This window comes from Poecilia latipinna, unplaced genomic scaffold (genome assembly GCF_001443285.1).
Source record: "Poecilia latipinna isolate Pla-1442-1.1 unplaced genomic scaffold, P_latipinna-1.0 Scaffold406, whole genome shotgun sequence".
NCBI lineage: Eukaryota > Metazoa > Chordata > Actinopteri > Cyprinodontiformes > Poeciliidae > Poecilia > Poecilia latipinna.
In genome coordinates, this window is record NW_015113022.1 from 102,593 (window position 1) to 122,402 (window position 19,810).

Consider the following 19,810-nt stretch of genomic DNA (forward strand, 5'->3'; position numbering starts at 1 on the left):
TATTGCATAAAAGCAGTTAGTGTAACTGTAATATGGCACAAACTGACACTGTGGTGGCATGTATAGTCTGATAAACTGTGAATAGTTGTTACACTATTGACCTAAGCTGCAAAAAATGCCATCAGCACAAAATCCCCTAACTTATTTTCTTCCAGTCTTTAAAAGTCCACCTAGAATAAAACAATAAGAAAAAGCTCAGTCACGTATGTCTCCATTTTGTACACGTTGAGATCACACATTAGTGACAATCTTTCCTATCAAAGGCATAAACAAGCTGGGCAAACATCAAATTCACAGCCAGTGGGAGATGCATAAAAAAGGAGAATTGAATATTTGCCTCTTCAGAGAACGTGATAAACATAAAAGGGGAGAGCTGCGAGTGTGTCTGACATTTCCAGTGCTGGTATTTTGCTGCGTGAGACCTAGAGGGAGTGGAATTGAAGAAGCCTACCATCGCTCTTTAACATTTGTTTGGGTTATGTTTGCACTGACTGTCTGCACCAATATAGCTTGTAGGGGTTGAAAACTTGTCATAAAGTTACTTGGAAAACCACAGGGAATACAAAACACAGAACAAGTGACTGGAGAATAAGTTCAAAGGTCCAAGGACTTGATAGAAAAAATGACATTTTTGTGTCATTGTGAAGCTGCTGAAAGATATGCGTCTAACATCGTAGACAGTATCACAGTACATTATGCGACTACAAGCCCTTAGAGCTTTTACACAAGAGCCAGAGATGTGCCTCTATGCTTTTAGAATGCAGATTGCCTGTTTGTTCGTGAACTTTGTAGTTTTACTGCAAGTTTTACATCCAAACACACCAAATATGTGATCATGCCGCAACTGGAAAACAAACCGCATGCTTAATGTGATGGTACACTTGCTTTTTGTTGTCTTGTGGTTTGGGACTGGGTTAAATAGTGCTTTGCAAAAGCATCAATCCCTCTTTAATAACCCACTTAATACATAAAAATATTTTTTAAAAAGTTCATGATTTTTGACAAGTGAATGGAACATCTCTTAAAATTCTTGATTTGTGCTTTATTTTGTATTATTTGCAGTGTGAATCATAATTACTAGCAAACAAGTTTTTGTGATACTGGAACTCCTGCAGTGCTGCAGATGCTGCTGTGGTGATCATGCAGATTAGCCAGGATGAAGGTAAAATTTTGCCAGTTAATTCAAACTCCAGCTCTTGCCTCTGGTCAGAAAGCTATAGGAAATGATGAAAGAATCACATTTTGAATGCAAGTAGCTAAGATGAGCTTTATCTGTGAGAGGGAGGGGTGAAGCACTTGGATTTTTTAATATACCTCTTTGTAAAAGCTCAAAGTAATGTCACTGGATCCCTACATCAAAATGAACTATGAAGTGGTTTGTGCATTTTTTATGTTGATTTGTGGACATTTTCATTGAAAGATGTTTTGAACCTCTTAATTAAATTTTTGAGATATTAAGGATTTATCAATCAAGTTTATATCACTGTTTTTTTATTCAGTGTTTTTTCCAACTAATAATAACATTAAAGATATACTGTAAAGTTACAAAAATAATAAAATCCTGTAAATTCACATAGGAAGGTAACAGCTGTTTTATTAAATTGTTCACAGATTTAGACACATTGCTTGTAAATGATGAAATCTAAATCAAATTGTAAATTGAAATGTTTTCTTCTGGGTGAGTTATTGATTTGTAAGTATGCGGTGTAGGATTTGTTGAAATATGACAGAGCTGCAAATGCCTAATTGAAATGCCATCAATACTGTTCTGAATCCCGTTTTGCTCCTTGCTGTGTATTCTCTCCACGTAAGCTTTCATTTCTAAGCAACATGACTTTTCCAGCTGCTTCAGTAGTTTAGTGGGTGGACTGTTGGACAATGGCGGCTAGCCCATAAAAGCTTCTACTTTTCAGTTAAAAAGAGAATAGAGGCTGAGCTTCCAAATACACTTATAAATGGAAATCATTTCTAAAAAACATTCTAATATAACAAATAAGCTTTTTAACGTATAACTTAAATATAATCATTTGTTGTAGATATATTGTTACCAGAACATAAATATAAAAAAAGCGTAGTTCAGGTATATAAATGACTTTATTTTGGTAGTATGTCATATTCCTGTTTGAAACACATAACAGTAATGTATACTGATGTCTGCTGCATGACTGATGACTATTTACATGAAGCATACGAGCATATTAAGTCATCTATATTTATGTAGAATGAGTCAGTGGGAGGTGCATCTGCTTCCTAAAGGAGCGCTTCACTTCAAAGACGAATATTTTAACCACTATCATAGGGTGGAGAGTTGGGAGTATGGGTAACCATAAGAAATGAGATTCAGATTACATCCACACATCTTACTATAACATCAATGAATAAAGTTATCTAGAAATATTTTTATGGAGGTTGGGTTTATTCTTCTTCATGCATAGAAGACAATTTCTCCGTCATATTGCAATCTAGTATCAGTAATAGGTTCACACAGTGTTTTATTCCACTCAGTTACAAACCATTGCCAGTTCATGTTCTGTTCATTTCTGCTCTCTCCTCTGTCTGTGTCTCTCTATATGTTGTATCAGCAGAGTAAATATGCCAGTTGGACTCAGAGTTTAAAGGTCCGGCATGGACCTCACAGAGACAGGGTGGGGAGCTGTGGGCTAAATGTCATTTTCAGTCAGGCCAACGCAGTTCACGGCTAGAGGGGAGGTCACAAGGTCTGATGAAAACAAATCCATCATTTTGCTGCTCAGGTAACAGACCAGAGAGCTGAGGAGGAGACAGGGTAACAGCAGAGCCATAGAGGTAGATGGAAAGATGGATGGGACTCATCAGGAGTTATGCTTCTCTTGTGGAGGGATTATTCTTAGCAATGCTTAGCTGGTCACAGATGGGAGTGGGCTCATGATGATTAAAGTTGGGGGGTCAAAAAAGAGGGAGATTCAGTCTCAAGTCCATATGATCATAATTCCATCTGATCCCCAATCTGCCAAACACTTCAAGATCACATCTTACACTGATCTTTTTGTAAAAAATGCATCGTCTCCCATAGGCCACAGTCAGACAACTTTACCTTAATGAATAATGATAATACGTCATGTTTCATATTTGAATTTTTCCAAAATATTACTATATAAAATGCATATTCTTGTACCCCTGGCTGGACCTAATTATTAAAAAAGTTTAATAGGCTAGTGTCTAAATATGATTTTCATTGTACTTCTTGTTACGAGCAGATTGCTCTTCCCTACTTTTAATCCTTATTCAGAAACTCAACATTTTCATAAACGGCAAACTGCAAAATCTAATCGTGTGCATACCATTTAAATTGTATAGCACAATGACATCAAATATTTATTTATTCTGAGAGAAAAACATCTTCATTCTCCTGTCTGATTGGAAGAGAGTGCTGACTCCATCAAGTCCTCCTAAAGTTTAGCCAGACAGGGTAATTGCTAATCGTTCAAGCCTGAGACACACCTAACAAAGCGTGCTGGAGCACTCGCCTTCAGTACGCGCCTTCTTCTGTGGCTCTCTGACTGTGTGAAAGTGATAGGATGTCCCCTGGGAGCAGAATAATGTACATCTAGCTGCAGCTTCTAATGGGCTAATGGGGTGAGCGTGGAAAAGAACAGGAGAGCAGCTTTCACTCTGGCTGTTGTGGATAAAGAAAATAACTAGACACAAGTGGCGATGACAAAAAGTAAAGGAAATGGATGGGGAAAATGTGAAAGAAAGAGAGTGAGAATCAGATGAAGTGACAATAAATTGAAAGCACAAAATAAAGAGAGACGTAGAGCAGTTTTAAGGAAATTACGGCTGTAGTTAGGAGTAAGATGGATAAGCGGAGGAAGTGAAGAAGATAGAATGGCATCCAGTAATTATAAAGATAGAAAACGAATGAGGCAGACAGGGGAAAAAGAAAGATGGTGAAAGGAACAAAAATATGGTGCTGGGAGAGAGAAACTGCTAAAGCACTAAGAGGTTCAGCGGAAAGGCAATTTAGTGCTCTAATCAAATTGCTATTGAATGTGAAGGAATTATACTATGGCCCTAAAGCAGGCTGGGCAACAACAAGACACTCAGCATCCAGGGCAGTTGGGCCTTTGTCAGTTATACAAGCCACTGACAAAGAACAGAAAAGTATTTTTAATCTTTTTTTTTCTGTGCGTCCCCTTAATGTTTTGTGCTCTGTGTTATGAGATTACTGAATTGTTATGGAGACTAGTGAATTAGAATATACAGCTGAGTTTGGGAAAAATACAAGATGCTGTGTGTTGGTTATAACATTCATGAATATACAGTGAAAAACTATAATATCATGGGACCAAATTTATTACAGTTTTAATTCATGTTATAAATATTGCATTCCTTCTGAAAAAAACGTTCAGGGAAAGAGCTGAATTGCTGCAAAAGGTAGATCTGTAGAGTTTCACTTTGCAAATTGTTTAATTTAAATTTTCTTTTAAAAGAAACAATGTTTTTTTTTCTGTTCAGCTCACAGTTAAGCAGTATGTTCTGAGTTTATCATAAGAGAATAAAATATGTTGAAGTTTGTGGTCGCACTGTTACAAAAGGTGGAAAATTCAAGGATGATAAATACTTATGTAAGGCATCATAAAGCAACAGTTTAACAATGGATTAACAATGGATGCTTTGACTCTGTTGCATCTAGCTTTTTCACAAAGATACATTTTTTATTCTCTTTAATAAGTGAATTCAGTAAGTCTGCCAAGAATAACTGTGCTATTTAAAAATAAAAATAAAACACCTTTTAGCATTAACAAGATAGTTAGCCACAATCTTTTAGCACTTGGTGCAGAGTTTAAAAAGATTATGATACAACTCTAGGTTCTGTAGGTCTTTCTTAGATCTTTTCATCACTTTTTAAAGACTCATTTTCAGATAGAATTAATTTCACGTTGACACGTCTTCCTTTTCACTTTAATTTTCTTCATCTTATTTTCTGAAGAACACAATATCCCATGTGTTGCCGTGGTCAGGTTCAGGGACGCAACCAAAAGTGAAAAGGCAGCCAGAAAAAGCCTGAAGAAAAGACAATTAAAAAGTCCAGAGTACTAGAGATGAAAACTATGCAAAATATTTACAAGAAAGTCTGGCTCACTGGAAACTCCTTGAAGGTTTAACAAATTAAAACCTTTGCAAAAAGTGTCAAATTTTGTTTTGCATATTTGATGACATTTATTTTAGGGTAAATTTGTTAGACATTAAAAAAACTTCTCTTTTACTTACATTTTCCAGATTTTTTTGACTGATACCTGAAAGACATGACAAACATCAAATGATGAGTGTCAGCCTTTGAAGCTGTCTTTTATCTCTCTTTGCTGGTCCATCTTCTTTCTCTTTCAAAGGCTCCTTGATCGGTTCGAAATAAGCTGATTAACTTGTTACAGACTAATCTCATTCCTGTTGCCTGAGCAAAATCTTGAGCTCCTTTTGTTATGTGTTCTGAGTCATTGTCCATTTTACTGTATTCTAATTAGCTCTGCTGTTTTTGTCTGAATGTGAGCCTCACAATTCCTCCCGCTGATTCACGTCATTAACAAACACTGAGAGCTGTGGAGCATTTTTGTTTTGCAAAACAAACAAAAAAAAGCATTTGGCTTGCAACTAAACTTAATTACCCACCTGTTGAGTGTTCTTACCTTCAAAATGCAAATCCCAGTTTCAAGAAAATTCATTAAACTGTTTACAGGTGCTAAATGTGTGCACACCTGAGGTTGTCTGTTCTTCAAATTCTGTGACTGAGACCAAAAGGAAGAAATCCTAATATAGCATCACAAAATACCTTTTACAATATTATGCATGTATTTAGGGGAAAGTCCACTCATTATAATGTACATTCATGTAAACTACAAGACAATTAGAGCATGTCAGACTGGAGTTACCCTACAGTCAGACGCTATTCTTAAAGTTTTGAAGAATAATCAAATAAATTAGGTCAGGACTCTGAGTTTTCTTTTAAAAAATCAACAGATAAAACATTTTCCCACTCTGTTACTGTACTTTATTCTTAGTTAAAATAATCAAAGTGTTTTTGCCTTCCAACACAACACTATCAGCTTCCTATTTGTAATTGTTTTGCTGGACCTTCTTCTACCTCCTCTATGATTTCCAATGACTGCACAATTTCTGGGCTTAAAACCCTTCTCATCATGTCCTATCAGCCTGAACGTCCAGAATAGGTTGCTTGGCAAAGGGAAAACTTTTCAACACAATTTTCTGTCCAGGCAAATTGGTGCAGTGGGAAGAACTCAAGTATCATAGGTGATGGAGCATGGGAAAGTTTAATGAGAAAGGGGATGCAGAGGGGCGGACAGAAGTAGATGGATGGATGAAACACATAGGAAGGTAGACAAAAGATAAGGAAACTGGGTTGGATCAGATATAGGAGGATAGAGAGCAAAAAGAGAGAGAAAGAAAACGGTGAAAATAAACATATCAAAAGACAAGTGATCATATAGCTCCACTGAGTCTTGTCTGCAGGATCAACTTGTTAGCCCAATTTCCTTTAAGCCATTGAAGTCATCTCCACTCAGAGACTCTGCAATCTGTACATAGTCCTGCTGTTTAACTGGCATTCTTCTATGCAATTGTACTATTCTGCATGGACATGTGCACAGAGGAGTGAATGGTGTGGAATGACGAGGCGGTGTGTCGTGCCTCACAATATGAGAGAAAGTCAAAGCAGAAATTGATGTGCCTGCTAACTTGCGAGCCCTCACTTTCTTTCCATCACTGCAGTCCCTTTCTCTTAGTCTGGTTCTATCTCTGTGTAACCAGACTACTTTGATGTGGATAAGACTTTGAGGAAGAAAGACTTATGTTTCCTCCCAAGGCCTCAAACAGAGGAGGAAATGTTTGAAGATATAATGAAATCCAGTCTAATTGTGTGTGGGTGGGCAGAAAGCACAGTTTTATTCTATAAAATAAACACAACAAAATCTGTGATGAAATCATACAGCTCATTTCAAAAAGTTTTTATATGTTATCGTGAAAACAAAAGTTTTCACAATAACATATAGTACATCTGTGTATGTTCAAATCACATGCATATTTTGAATCTCCAAAACATAGAAGATAACTCCCCAGTTTGAAATCTCCATGTGTGAAAAAGAGGCAGCATTTAAATGTTTCAGTGGCTCTGAGACGAGGTGCTTAAATATTTCAGCACTTTAGAGAAACGCATAAGCAGAGATGAAGGAGCTGTGTCCCAATTCCAGAGTAATTTCAAAGGAAATTTTAGGATCTGTGTTCACTCAGGAAAACAATGTAGTCATGGATGTTACGTCATCGGATCGTAACCCACTTTCTAGCAGAGTCACAGCAAGACAATTTTAGAATCACAGAAACTGAACAAGGGAAAATAGAGAATGGATTTTCAAAATCAATTCATTGAAGTTTTACAAATATATCACCGGTTAGAGTGATAATAGGGCTGAGACCTACCTGCTCAGTAATGGATAATGAGGGCTAACACCAAAACATCAAGGACAATCTATCCCTTCATGTATTCAATGAGCTTTCAAGCAACAACATCCACACCATGTGAGGATACGATCAGAACAGTGAGATAAAAGGTGAAATGTATTAATATTTAAGTCACAGTAAGAAACAAACCCTTAAGTTTCTGTTAGAAGATAAAAAGCTCACTTTAGTTTATCGGAAAATCACACTCATACGATTTGGATCAGTGTTCCCCAATGCTAGTCCTCAGGGCTAAATGTCCTAGATGTTTTGGTTGTGTTCCTGCTCCAAGTACACCAGGTTAAAAAGATTGCAGCACCTCTGCAGCATTCCATGAAGTGCTGCAAAAACATATTAATCACCTAATCATTTTAGTGAGTTATGTGGCAGCAGCAAATTACTAAGATGTTCAGTGGGCCCCAATGACCAGATTTAAAGACCATTGATTCAGATCATCAAAATAATGGATGAATGGATGGGTAGAGATATCGAGGGATGGAGGAATTGAACCAACATATTTCTATGTTATAGAAAAGGCACATCTGTGAGTGGAATCCTTATTTTTGTAACCATATTAGTATAGTTTGTCTTTGTCATGCCAGTTTTGACTCTTTAATCTGGTAAATGGTGATGCCACCAAATAAAATAAAAAAAAGAAATTTTATGAAACTTGCAGATATTTTACATACACATCAATGTATACTCCACTAAAACGGACCATGACATGAGCTTTTGTAGATAATTATAATCATAACTTCAAAAAACAATGACTGATTACTATGAGCCAAGTAAACTGAACGTCAACAAAACATGGGCGTATAATTAATGTTCTTAGAACTGTTAAAACAGACTTTTGTTCTACTTCAGCAAAATGAATCATAACATTATTAGTCATTCAATGAGTTACTGAAGCTCTATGTAGTTTTTGGACTGCTGTGCTTATTTGGGACTAAAAACAGAAATAAATATACAGAATGTGTCATGGTAAAGCCACTCACTCTGAGTGCATTCCTTTCAAAGGAGTGGCTCCACATCCGCTTTCCAATTTATCAGTGCTGAACAGTCTTCTTTATTTACTTAGGATGATACATGTCTTTAATTATCCTTCACTCTGTGCATGTGTTTATTTTGTCCCTTTGGGGAATGGATGTACTGTCTTCATGTTTGGGTCAGCTCTGTACTTTATGTGTCATCGTCTAGTCCTCTATTCATTTACAGACTTATGCTTAGAGGCAGCATCCAAGAATGCACTGAACTATCACAGTAGAATGCTTTGCATAATTTGCATCTGTGTCGATCAACATGAGGCTCTAAACCTCTGAAACTCATAGCCACTAAAATCCCTCCCAGCAACTCTCCATGGCAACTTACTCCGGAAACTAAATTGCCCCTAAGACAGACTGAAATCTGTCAACATCAGAGTGACATAAGATCCATAGGCGTAACACACTGAGCATTACAGAGAACCTTCAAAGGAATGTTTAGTTGTTCAGTGAAGAAAACCACTCAAAAAGGGACAGCGAAGATGTTGTGGAGCAAATTAAAACATCAAATTACATAAAGTGGGTTGTTATTAGTGCTGTCAATTGATTAAAATGTTAAATCAGATTAATTACACTCTAGAGCTTATGATTAATTACTGTGCTTAACTTTGTAAGCTTATAATACAAAAATGCACATTTTCAGAAAATGCTTCAGGAATATTTTGCTTTTTCAAACGAAGCATCTCAGTTTTCCTGGTTTTCATATTCAGGAAGACTTAAAAGTAGTAATTTTGTTTCCAACTTAAAATTAGAACTGTTAATTATTAGAATGTCTACTGGACGTCCTCATGGTGAGGTGATCCAGGCACATTCGTCTCTGTCATGTGAATATGTAGAGAGCCTCAACCAAAGACCACCCATCCACTATTTGCTTTTATTCTGCTTATATGAGCTTGAGTCAAAGGGGAAACAGGTCCAGAAGGGAATCCCAGACAATCCTCCAGCTCAATTTTGGGAACCTCAAGGCATTCCAAGGTCAGATGAGATATATATTTCCTCCAGCGATTTCTGGATCTTCCGTTGGGTCTCCTTGTCCTATTGGCAGGACATGCTTGTCCTCCAAACAGAGGCGAATAGTTGGCAACCTGACCAAATGCCCAAAACACCTCAACTGACTCCTTTTGTTGATGTGAAAAAGAAGTGACTGTACTGTTAATTAACCTGGAAAACATGGGGTAATTAATATAGCAAACACCACTGTATACAAGCTGTCAGTTCAAGTTTTTGTCAAGGAACGAGAAGGAACCCTTTTGTGATGAACTGTTGTGTAGTACACTGGAAAGATGTGGAAATGATATTTTCACAAGTACGTCTCTCGCCACTTATTGAAGCACATTTTGTAGGTGAAGCTTCTCAAAGCATCATTCTCTGTCTGTTGACACAAGAAATTCTCAGAAAAGACAGCAAAGAAATGTTGTACAACTTCATTCATTCACAGTCTAATATAAAAATCAGACTGTAAGTCCAGAGCAAACATTTTAAAATTTTAGTATCAAATTAAAGTTCAAAGCATCAGACTGTCTTTTATATCTGTATCTCTGAAGATTCATAACTCAGAGTTTGTGATGTTGTAAAGTTGAACTAAAACTATTTTTGTGTCTTCCTTGTAAAATATATAAGTTCCTGCTCATAGTCTGCAGGATGCAAACTCGTTGATTAAAACATCTATTCCGTGAAATTCGTCCTTAGCTTCTTAACATATTGTAATTTTGTTTAACCTTCTCCATGACCACACTGACACTCATCCAAGTGGCATTTATAAAACAATTTCCTTGACCTGTAGGTTTATCCCAAAGGTTAGATGGATGGCTATAAGTGCTGTGCTCTTGAGTGCAACACAGAGCTTGTGATTGTTCTGGCTGAAGCTGCTCAGGAGTGATTTGTTGTGTGGAAAACCTCCCCCAGGTGGTGACATGAATATAAATCGTGTTTCTTTAAAGAGCATGCATGAGGAGGAAAATTAAGATAAATTTACTGGACAAATGCTGGTTACTGATTATAGAAGGGTGCCAACCTCACTTCTGGAGAGAGAATTTATCCTCAGGCACCAAATCTATTAGTAAAATTTTCCTTTAAAAAACAAGATTCACAGACTCTTTGTCACTATGTGTTTGTCTTCTGCTCTGTCTAATTAATTAACAATATGCAGCTGTAAAATTGCCTGAATTTAGAGAACCATAATACCTACAAAGTTAAGGGAATATTCTAGTGTTTTCAAAGACATAAGTAAGTCTCTTTCAGATGTCTGTATTCTTTTTACAGTAAGCAAGTTTTTTTTAAAATGTCTCTTTTTAGATGCTTTGTTGTATAAGATTTACTATTTATTTAAATACCTGTGTTTTCCGAAGCTGTGGGGCTTGATAAAGTTAACAGGCCAAATATTTTCACTGTTTACATAACCAATTTCTCTTAAAGTGCACATATCATGATTTATCCGTCTTTTCCTTTGCAGTTATGTTGAGGCAAGTGGCTCTCAAAGGTTATATTTATTTCAAGGTCCGAAGTTAGAAAATATGTAAAACAGATGAGAGAAGTTAAGCAAAAGATTGACGGCCTTAGGCATCAGTTTATAACACAATGGTCAGCAAAAATAAAGTATTGGAATGTCCCACCAGCAACTGCAGTTCTTAAGATAGAAAAAGTCACTTGGTTTATACAGGGAATAGTACGTCAAGAAATCTTGTTTTAAAATATCAACTTGGAACAAGTTATTTGTTTCAAGCACTATAGAAAGTTCTTTTAGTTATCACTTTCTATAATACAAATTCCAACTGTTTTTTAAAAAGTGTTTACAATATGGAGGCTGTTGTTGGTGTCTGAAATCAATCTGCCTGTATTTAAGCTTCATATCAAGATTTCATCTTGATTAAAAAATGCCTAAATTGATGGATCAACTATTGTTAATAAACTAAAACATCTCTCTTGCAGTGCCACCTTGCCACATGCTCAGGTTTTAGAAATGTATGGGACAGCTAAGATCACTTATTGATGCAGAAAGCTGCACCAAAACAGTTTGTCTGTGAGCAGAAAAGCATTATGTCAAGGTGAAAGATATAGTCACAGGACAAAGGAGTACATCCTCTTTCGATTATTCTGTTTTACCAATCAGAGATAATAAATCACTTAGTTCTTAGCAGGACTTAAATTTTAGTAAAGATAAACTTTAGGTAAAAAAAAACAAAACATAAAGCATGTTACACCATATTATTTTAAACAAACAAAGACAGAATAGTTGCCAGTCTGTTCACAGGTTGGTAGAAAACAAACTGATGACACTGCTGATTAAAATGTTAATTTAAAATCTTTTGAAGGTAAATGAATGCACTATTGACTTTATTCTTGGGAAAAGGTCTTACTCAAACACCCTTTTTTTTGTTATTAACATTGTGCTCTGAACATCTCATAGCTGTGTGGAGCTGAAGTATAAAGTAATAATGAAGCCTTCAATAAAAATTCTTAATCAACTAAAATAGCAGATTGTTCAGTTTGCTGTTGGGGCAACAAAAAAATCGCAAACTTTTTCCTGCAAAGCTTCGTACAGTATGAGTTTGCTGTTGTGGAGCACAAGATCCAGGCTTCTCTGATGGGCAGACTTGCATGTTAGCACATTTATTCTAAGCACAGTGGCTGTTTTAATACATCTTTGTTTATGTCAGTGTTTCAAAACCCTGGTCCTCAAGGCACACTGACCTGCATGTTATAGGTGATCCCCTGTTTCAACACACCCCATTCAGATGATTGCAATTCAGCAAAACCCTGTTAATCAACCATTAATTGAAATCATGTGTGCTGAAGCAGGGCAACATCTAAAACATGCAGGTCAGTGAGCCTTGAGGACCAGGGTTGGGAAACACTGGTTTATGTCACTGTACAGAAACTATATTTGAAGTGAAATCTCTTTATCGTCCAAAATGCAAGACGGTCTGGAAAATGAAGATCTGCTCTCTGTATCAAAACGTTCGTTTGATCAATGTGGCAAAACTCCATCCGCCCCGCCCCCATGACCCTGCACAGATAAGCAGGTATAGATAATAGATGGATGGATCCTCTCTTCTCTTACGCAGTACTTTTGTGTATTAGGTATCTACGTAAGCTCCTAGGTGTGTGTGTGTGTGTGTGTGTGCGCAAGATTGTTTGTCCTGTGTGCCTCTGTTGCCCTTGGATGTACTGGCGACCTGCCCACTGTGTAACCTGCCTCTGTCCCCATGGCCGCTGAAGAGAGACACCAGCCCCTCTGCAAGGATAAGCTGGAATAGTCAATGATGGATGGATGGTTGGTCTCTAAATAAGGAGACACCTATTGATTAAGCGTCTTATAGATGATTTCAGGACATTGTTACAAGGAATTTCCCATAAATTATGACTGATGGTTGTAATCTTATGTGACCTTTGGCTCTCAGCCACCAGATATTTCCAAAACAGATTGCTTAATCGAAGGAATTTGCACATCTGTCAACATTGAGGGTAAACAAAAAGTGTCCATATCAATCTAAGATCTATACCAGAAGTTATTGTTTTTATTAATGCCATTTTGTGCCGTCTTGTCTTTACTCTACAAATATATTACTGAACTGTAGAATTAATTTATTCTGCCTTTATGTGAGAAAAACACACAAAGCGGATCCCATTATATAACTATTTGTTTCTTCAAGTTTGTGGCAGACTCTTCATGGCACAAGTACAAAAGAAATTAAATCCTAAAGTCATAATGGGGTCGACTATCATTTTACCACAAGTAGCATAAAAAAAATTAACTATGACAGGGTAGGCCTTTTTTATTTATTAGGGCTTGATTATTCTTTTTCATGGGAAGGATGGAAAAATATATATGTAATTTTACAGGGATATGACATAAAAAGAATGTGTAGTTGTTCAAATACTGACTGCACTCAGGTGTTGTTTTTTTCCCATCTCTGTCCTCTTTCTATTAGTGGGGCATCTGTTCCCAGAGGAGCTCAGCTTTGAAATCAGCTCATTCACTGATCCTGCTGCAGATTTTTAGGAAACAAATATTTAGTACTTTAGAGAGGAAGATTTGTGCCTGAAAAAGTTCCTTGGGTAGTGGTAGTCTTTTAGTTTTTTTCTTAAAGACAGTTAAAATAACTGATTTATGTTAGGTTAAGAAAAGGAAAATAAATGAAAGGAAAGGAAGAGAAAAGTGGACAAAACAACATAAAACAAACTCAAAATCCAACTGACAGAGTGTGTGTTTGTCAGAGTTTGAGAGGCTGCTGTCACTCTTTCTCCAGAATCACAGTGACACTTAGACAGGCAGCAATTTGAGAGATGCCCTCAGCTTAAGTCGTCCTTCTCTGGATGTTGCTAAAACATCTTGATTCACCTCGACAAAGATGGCTTTATAGTTTCACTGAAAACTTTGGTCATTCTTTATAATTCTGGTATACATTGTTGAAAAACCTGCATTGGAAAAACTTCCCTGCAGGTGTTTGTTGGCATCATGGATTTTTTGGTGATGAACCAACTGTAAAGTAATCATGAATTGTCAAGGTTTTATTAATAATAAATATAAAAAATGTGGAGCTGCATTTTTCTGCAGTTGTGATTTGTTGACTAATGTGTAAGTTAATTTGCATTTGAATGGCAGTAGTCTTTGGATCTATGTATACAAACCCATTTGCATAGATGTCCCAAAGTGAAACAAAATCTTTTATGCTACATGGTTTTATTATTTGATTGTTTTTTATTTTTATTATTGCTTACAGCAGATGGTGGTATACATTGTTTAATTTAGTTTTTAATACAGTTAAGAACAGTTTTTACATTTGTGAAAATCTTCTACAATGATTGTCTACTTATTCTGTTTTAAAGAAAAATAAATGTATCTATTTAGACTTACTGCTTTAGCCTTCCTGGATAAAGTTGGACTTCTTCTATTGGAAGCTTCAATTCAATATCCTCTCCTTGTTCAATATCTTCCTTTTCTTCTAACTTCCCTTACAGAGCAACTTTCCCTGCAGAGATTTGATCAAACAAAACTGCAGGTCAAAATACTTTAATTTATTAATGGAAACAGTGCAGTCTTTCCTGAACTAATAAATGATGAGCATCCTGGAATGACATAAACGGTGCTTTTAGACTGGTTGCTGAAATGTTTTGTGGAACTGAAAAACACCAACACTTATGCAAATCTTAACACTGATATTTTGGTTTCTTTAAAAAAAATAATAATTATTTAGCCTACAATTAGTGCAGTTTGTGAGAGAACCACTCATTATCTCTGCTGTTTGTTTAAATGGTTTAAAGTCATCGTCTAAAAAAACAGACACACATGATTTATCAACTCCCAGCTGGAAACCCAGCTGTTAAACTCCTGCAGCAGATTTTTTTTTAACACATAAACATCATTCTAAGCCTAGGAATTGGACAGCTACGAACCTGCACCCACTTTGATTTTGCAACACTTTGATGTCTGTAGCAGATGTTGCCTATTCTTATCTCATCTGTCAAGAAGCCGTTTTTATTGGTGATGGTCGGCTTCAAAAGTCTCTTCTGTGAAATGTACCAACAAAAAAGATTTGCAGAACAGCTGGGGAAGTGGTGGAACACAAGCAAGCAGCTGTACTGTGTTCACCAGACCAACCAGCAAGTTAAAGTTGAAGTTTCATTTGTGCATGAATTTTATGATTTAGTAATATTATTTATGAACTGGACATTTTGTAAATTAGGTGCAACAGAATAAAGTGGGATGACTCATAAAATTAAGTTTAAATGCATTAGGTTTGTGGCTGAAATGAGACAAAATGACCAAAAGTTTAAGGTGTATACACCTGGAGTTTATTTCCAGTGTATGTCTAAAACATTTTAATACAGTTTCACAGTTTTTTATTGGACAGTTTGTAAGTTTGAGGGTTTAAAGTAAAGTAGTTGGTTTTAAGTTGATTTATTTTAAACAAGGCAGTATTTCTGATGATGTGAATAAAACACACTCTCAGCAAAGGCATAAGTATTGCATTAAGCTGTCATGGCGCAAAGACAAAACACTAAGCAGATGCTGAAACTGCCACTGTTCATCATCAAAGATAAATTTCTGGTATTTAGAAAAACTAATCTCTCAACTCCTTTTCTTACAGTGTGATAACTAACTACCACCATGTACCTCATTCCCTGAGCTCCACGATGAACATTTGTGAAATAAGGATGGCACCTCAGTGAATATTTTATTTTTCACTGGATGCTATGAAGCTAGAAGTCCCCAGAGCACACTCAGACACATAGAAATGGAATTCAATAGTGAATTCAATTTGGGATCAGACATTTCCTGAAGCCATCAGCACCAGAATTGTAATATACAAAAAGGCACCAAGTACGTTTCAGCCCAAACAATCAAAACCTCAAAGACCTCAACCCTGGAAATTACTGTGAAAAATCGTTTTCAGGCAGACCTCAAAGCAGCGTCTCTCTGAAAGGTTCACCACCAAACCCTTTTCTTTGTATTTTTCTTCCACAGCCATAAATTGAAGACTTGTTGCAGTAAGATTAAATGATTTCTCTTTCATCTTGTCTTTCCATGATGTCCCGCCAGATTTTGAATCATGTGGTGCATCATCTTAAGAGTCACAAAATAAACTTTAGATTTCAAAGATGCCTTCATGGGCAGCGGATGGTGTGTTAGATAAAGCAGTCGGTTTAAACATTAAAGAGCTTCCTTTCCTTATATATAAACCTGATGCTTTCAAAAACGATTGGAGAAAAAGTTCAGAAAGGTTATGCCAGTCTTCTTACCATCTACCAAAAGTTGCCCATGTTTCCCTTCACTGCTGCAAACTAGACAATTTTTCACAATAATTCACAATTCATCCAATGTGTCAGTTTACTATCTACATATTTCGAAATTAAATATCAAAATCATTAAGTTGTGAATGCATTTTAAAACAAAATCAAACAAATTAATTAATAATTTAACTACTTTATACTTACTGAAGTTAAAGTCAATCAGGAACAAACTTGCTCTTTGAATTCGTCTTAACAAAAAGATTCAAACATCTACTTTATCAATGTTTAACTCGTCTGAAATCTCTTTAAACAATAACTATCTACATATTTTATGCTTACAGGGAAATAATCCTTAGTTCCCCTTTTAGATTTACCTGAGCAAATCCAGTTACATCTGTTGTCAGATAAACATTCTGACAACAGATGTTGTGAGGATGGTTGAAACAGAGCAGCTTATATGTCTCAGACTGGAGAAGTAGGTGACCAGTTTTGGATAAAAATACAAAGTGGAGCGCATGAAGAACCTTCCCAATGGTGTACTACATCGATTTAAAGGTTGTGCTGTGTGTCAAAAACTGTGCATGTTGTGTCTGTTTCATGTGAATTTGTGTTTTAGCATCTTTAAGTGTGGCGTTGCACTGTTTGATGGATTTTTACAAACATGCACACCATTGCTGCTGCCATCACGAACTGAGGGGAGCCTCTGAAGGCTCTGCCAACCAATAACTTCCCTGTCAGACTGCTGCTTTATCTGATGATCCAGGAGCAAGTGAAGCAGCGCTGAAAGTCAGCCCACTGAGTAGAAATATCACTTGATAATAACGGATCAGACCCCCTATTCTATCAGACATGACCTTACAATTTATGGTGCAGAAAATGCATGGGATGCACCTGAGAAACGTCCTAGTCAGACAAAGATTATAGCCTTGCTTTGCTGCCAGCTATAAAAGCAAATGAAGGGGTAGGAGTGAATGTGTAATTCTTCCTGCCACAGTTGAGGTGCCTTTGAGAAATACTGAAACTAAATAGTAATTGTCCTAATGGAGTTGTTTAGATGCAAACGGCAGAAGACTGTTTACTCCCAAGAGGCCATGTGACAAGCAATCCAGAAAAAAATATTATCTCTGCAGAAACAGGATAGGATACCATGGAGCCAACACATGAATTTATATTATCTAAACAAATGCCATTCTGAGCAACTCTAGGTAAAAATGTTAGTCACATCGTCTGTTCTATCATTCAACAGCTTGGGGGCAATGCAAAGGGGTAACAAAATGATACTAACATTCATAAAATAATACATTAGATGACTGAAACTAAACTGTGGGAAAAGCTCTGATTAAATGCAGGGGTCACAGCATATGTGAATAAACATGTTATTGTCCAAAAATAAAGTGAACTACTTACAGACAAATATGAAGTCTTAATTAAGGAATCATGTGCTGTACTTTTTAAATTAACAAATTAAAAATAGAGAAATAATTGCCAAATTTTGATTCCACCTCACTTCCTGTGCCACAGTCTGATTTGGAAATGAAGGTCGCCTCGTCTCAGCCTGATCTTTCAGGCAGACCAGCAGTAGATAGTTATTCTGCTTTACCAGCACAGAAAACTCTTATTGTGGAGGATGTTTGGACTTTCCTGTCTGAGGAAGAAAAATGTGAGAGAAGTCAGGTGTCACACATCCATACAAGCAGCATCCAGGTGATGGTTTTCTAACTAATCCAAGCTAAAACCTGCAGGTCTATGAAAGCAGAAGATAAGTGAAACAACATAAACTGGAGAAAAATAAATTCTGATGAAAGTTTGTTACATGAGACAACATGAGTTGAAGAGCAAAGATAACCCTAGCACCTTAGAGAGACTAGCATTGAATAGTTGTACATTTCTACAATTTTAGTACCAATGGCTATTATATATTTAAATGTTTATATTGAGGAGATTCTTCCACTATTTCCCATGTGCAAAGTCAGTCTAGTCATAAACCTAAAAGAAAAACCTTTCCTTTCCTAAAATTTTGTTTAGTGTGAATTATATTTACAGGCAGGTACAGCGGCTAAATTCAATTCCGTCATGATAGGTTTTCTTGATTTCACTCAGATTTACTTTGATATCAAGGTCATAAAATCTCCAAGACATCTGAGGAGGAATGTTCACCAACATTAAGAAACTGTCTGAAATACAGAGAGCTGAAACCAATCCTTTACCTACATGAGAACCTGCAGCCACTCCATCAGTCTGAGAGCTGCTCTCAACTAAATTCAGAAACCAACTCATCACGTCTAGGCGCATCTAGTCTCCCCAAAATGAAGTCGTTGCGGCTCACATTCATCACACCCTAACAAAGTTGATCACAAGAAGTCCTCCGTTCAATGTGAATGCACAAAGTCATCACTTCAGCTGACTGGTAGCTGCATGAAATATATGAGAGGCATCCATTCATATTAGCATCCCACCCACTGATATGACATCCCTCACTTTTTCTACTACACCAATGGATTCCTGACTTTCCTCAGAGTGCATCTGTGCCTGCATGAATTGGAGGGAAGTGTATTTAAAGTTATTGCTTTAAATTTTAGAATTAGTCATCCTTTAATTGATACTTATGACATTTTCATCAAATACAAATGAACTCCCACATGATTGCAATGATCAACAGATGCGATCAGAATACTACATAAGGAACAAATGTAAATAAAGTGAAACATACCCAAAGCAGTCTGCTTTCACTTAATGTGACATAAAATGAAGAGATGCAATAAAGGCATTTAAATAGCATTTGGAAAAACGCGAATGGGACAAACACGCAAGAGGAGCAATTCAGATCCTCAAAATCCAAATGAACAAAAAATGCATTTCATAATAACTCGCAAAAAAATAAAACAAGCAGGGATGTATTATATAAGAATTTTAATGGATAGACCAACACCAGGTTTTGCATAACTGTGAAATAGAAGGAAAAGATACACAGATAGATATATGGTTTTAATATCTTTACAAATATAAGTATGACACATTTGGCAGGCATTTGTATTCAGCCCAAGTTATTCTACTGATTCTAAATAAATCTGAGCTCCCTTTAAAGGCCACCTGATTATCATATAGAGACCATCTATGTGTGAAAGCCTCATAAGTTTGTTGGAGAATATTAATGAACAAATGGCATCATGAAAGTCAAGAAACACACTAGATACACCTGACCGATAAAGAATAAAGTTGTGGAGAATCTTAAACCAAGAAAGAAGCTGTTCTTGTCAGATGAGAGCAAAACTGAACCTTTTTTGCCTAAAGGGAGTGCAAATTCGTGTTGTGGAAAGATAACCTTGCACATCACTGTGAACATGCTGTCTCTGCTGTGCAACATGGGTTTGGTTGAATCATGCTGCAGAATATATATATATATATATATATATATATATATATATATATATATATATATATATATATATATATATATATATATATATATTTTTTTTTTTTTTTTTTTTTTTTTTGGGAAAATTGGGGGAGGTTTTTCAGGGTTAAAAGGGGGGGGGGGGAACTTG

General features: G+C 36.3%; 1 protein-coding gene across 1 annotated transcript in view; it reads right to left on the reverse strand.

Annotated features, from left to right (window-relative positions):
• Positions 1-14,428: 14,428 nt before the first annotated feature.
• The window catches only part of kctd16b (potassium channel tetramerization domain containing 16b), a 30,176-nt gene continuing 24,794 nt past the window's right edge, over positions 14,429-19,810 (reverse strand). Inside the window, exon 2 of the mRNA XM_015037458.1 lies at positions 14,429-14,503. Coding sequence (XP_014892944.1) covers positions 14,487-14,503 — 17 coding nt within the window. The 3' untranslated portion in view covers positions 14,429-14,486. The remainder of the gene's footprint in view (positions 14,504-19,810) is intronic.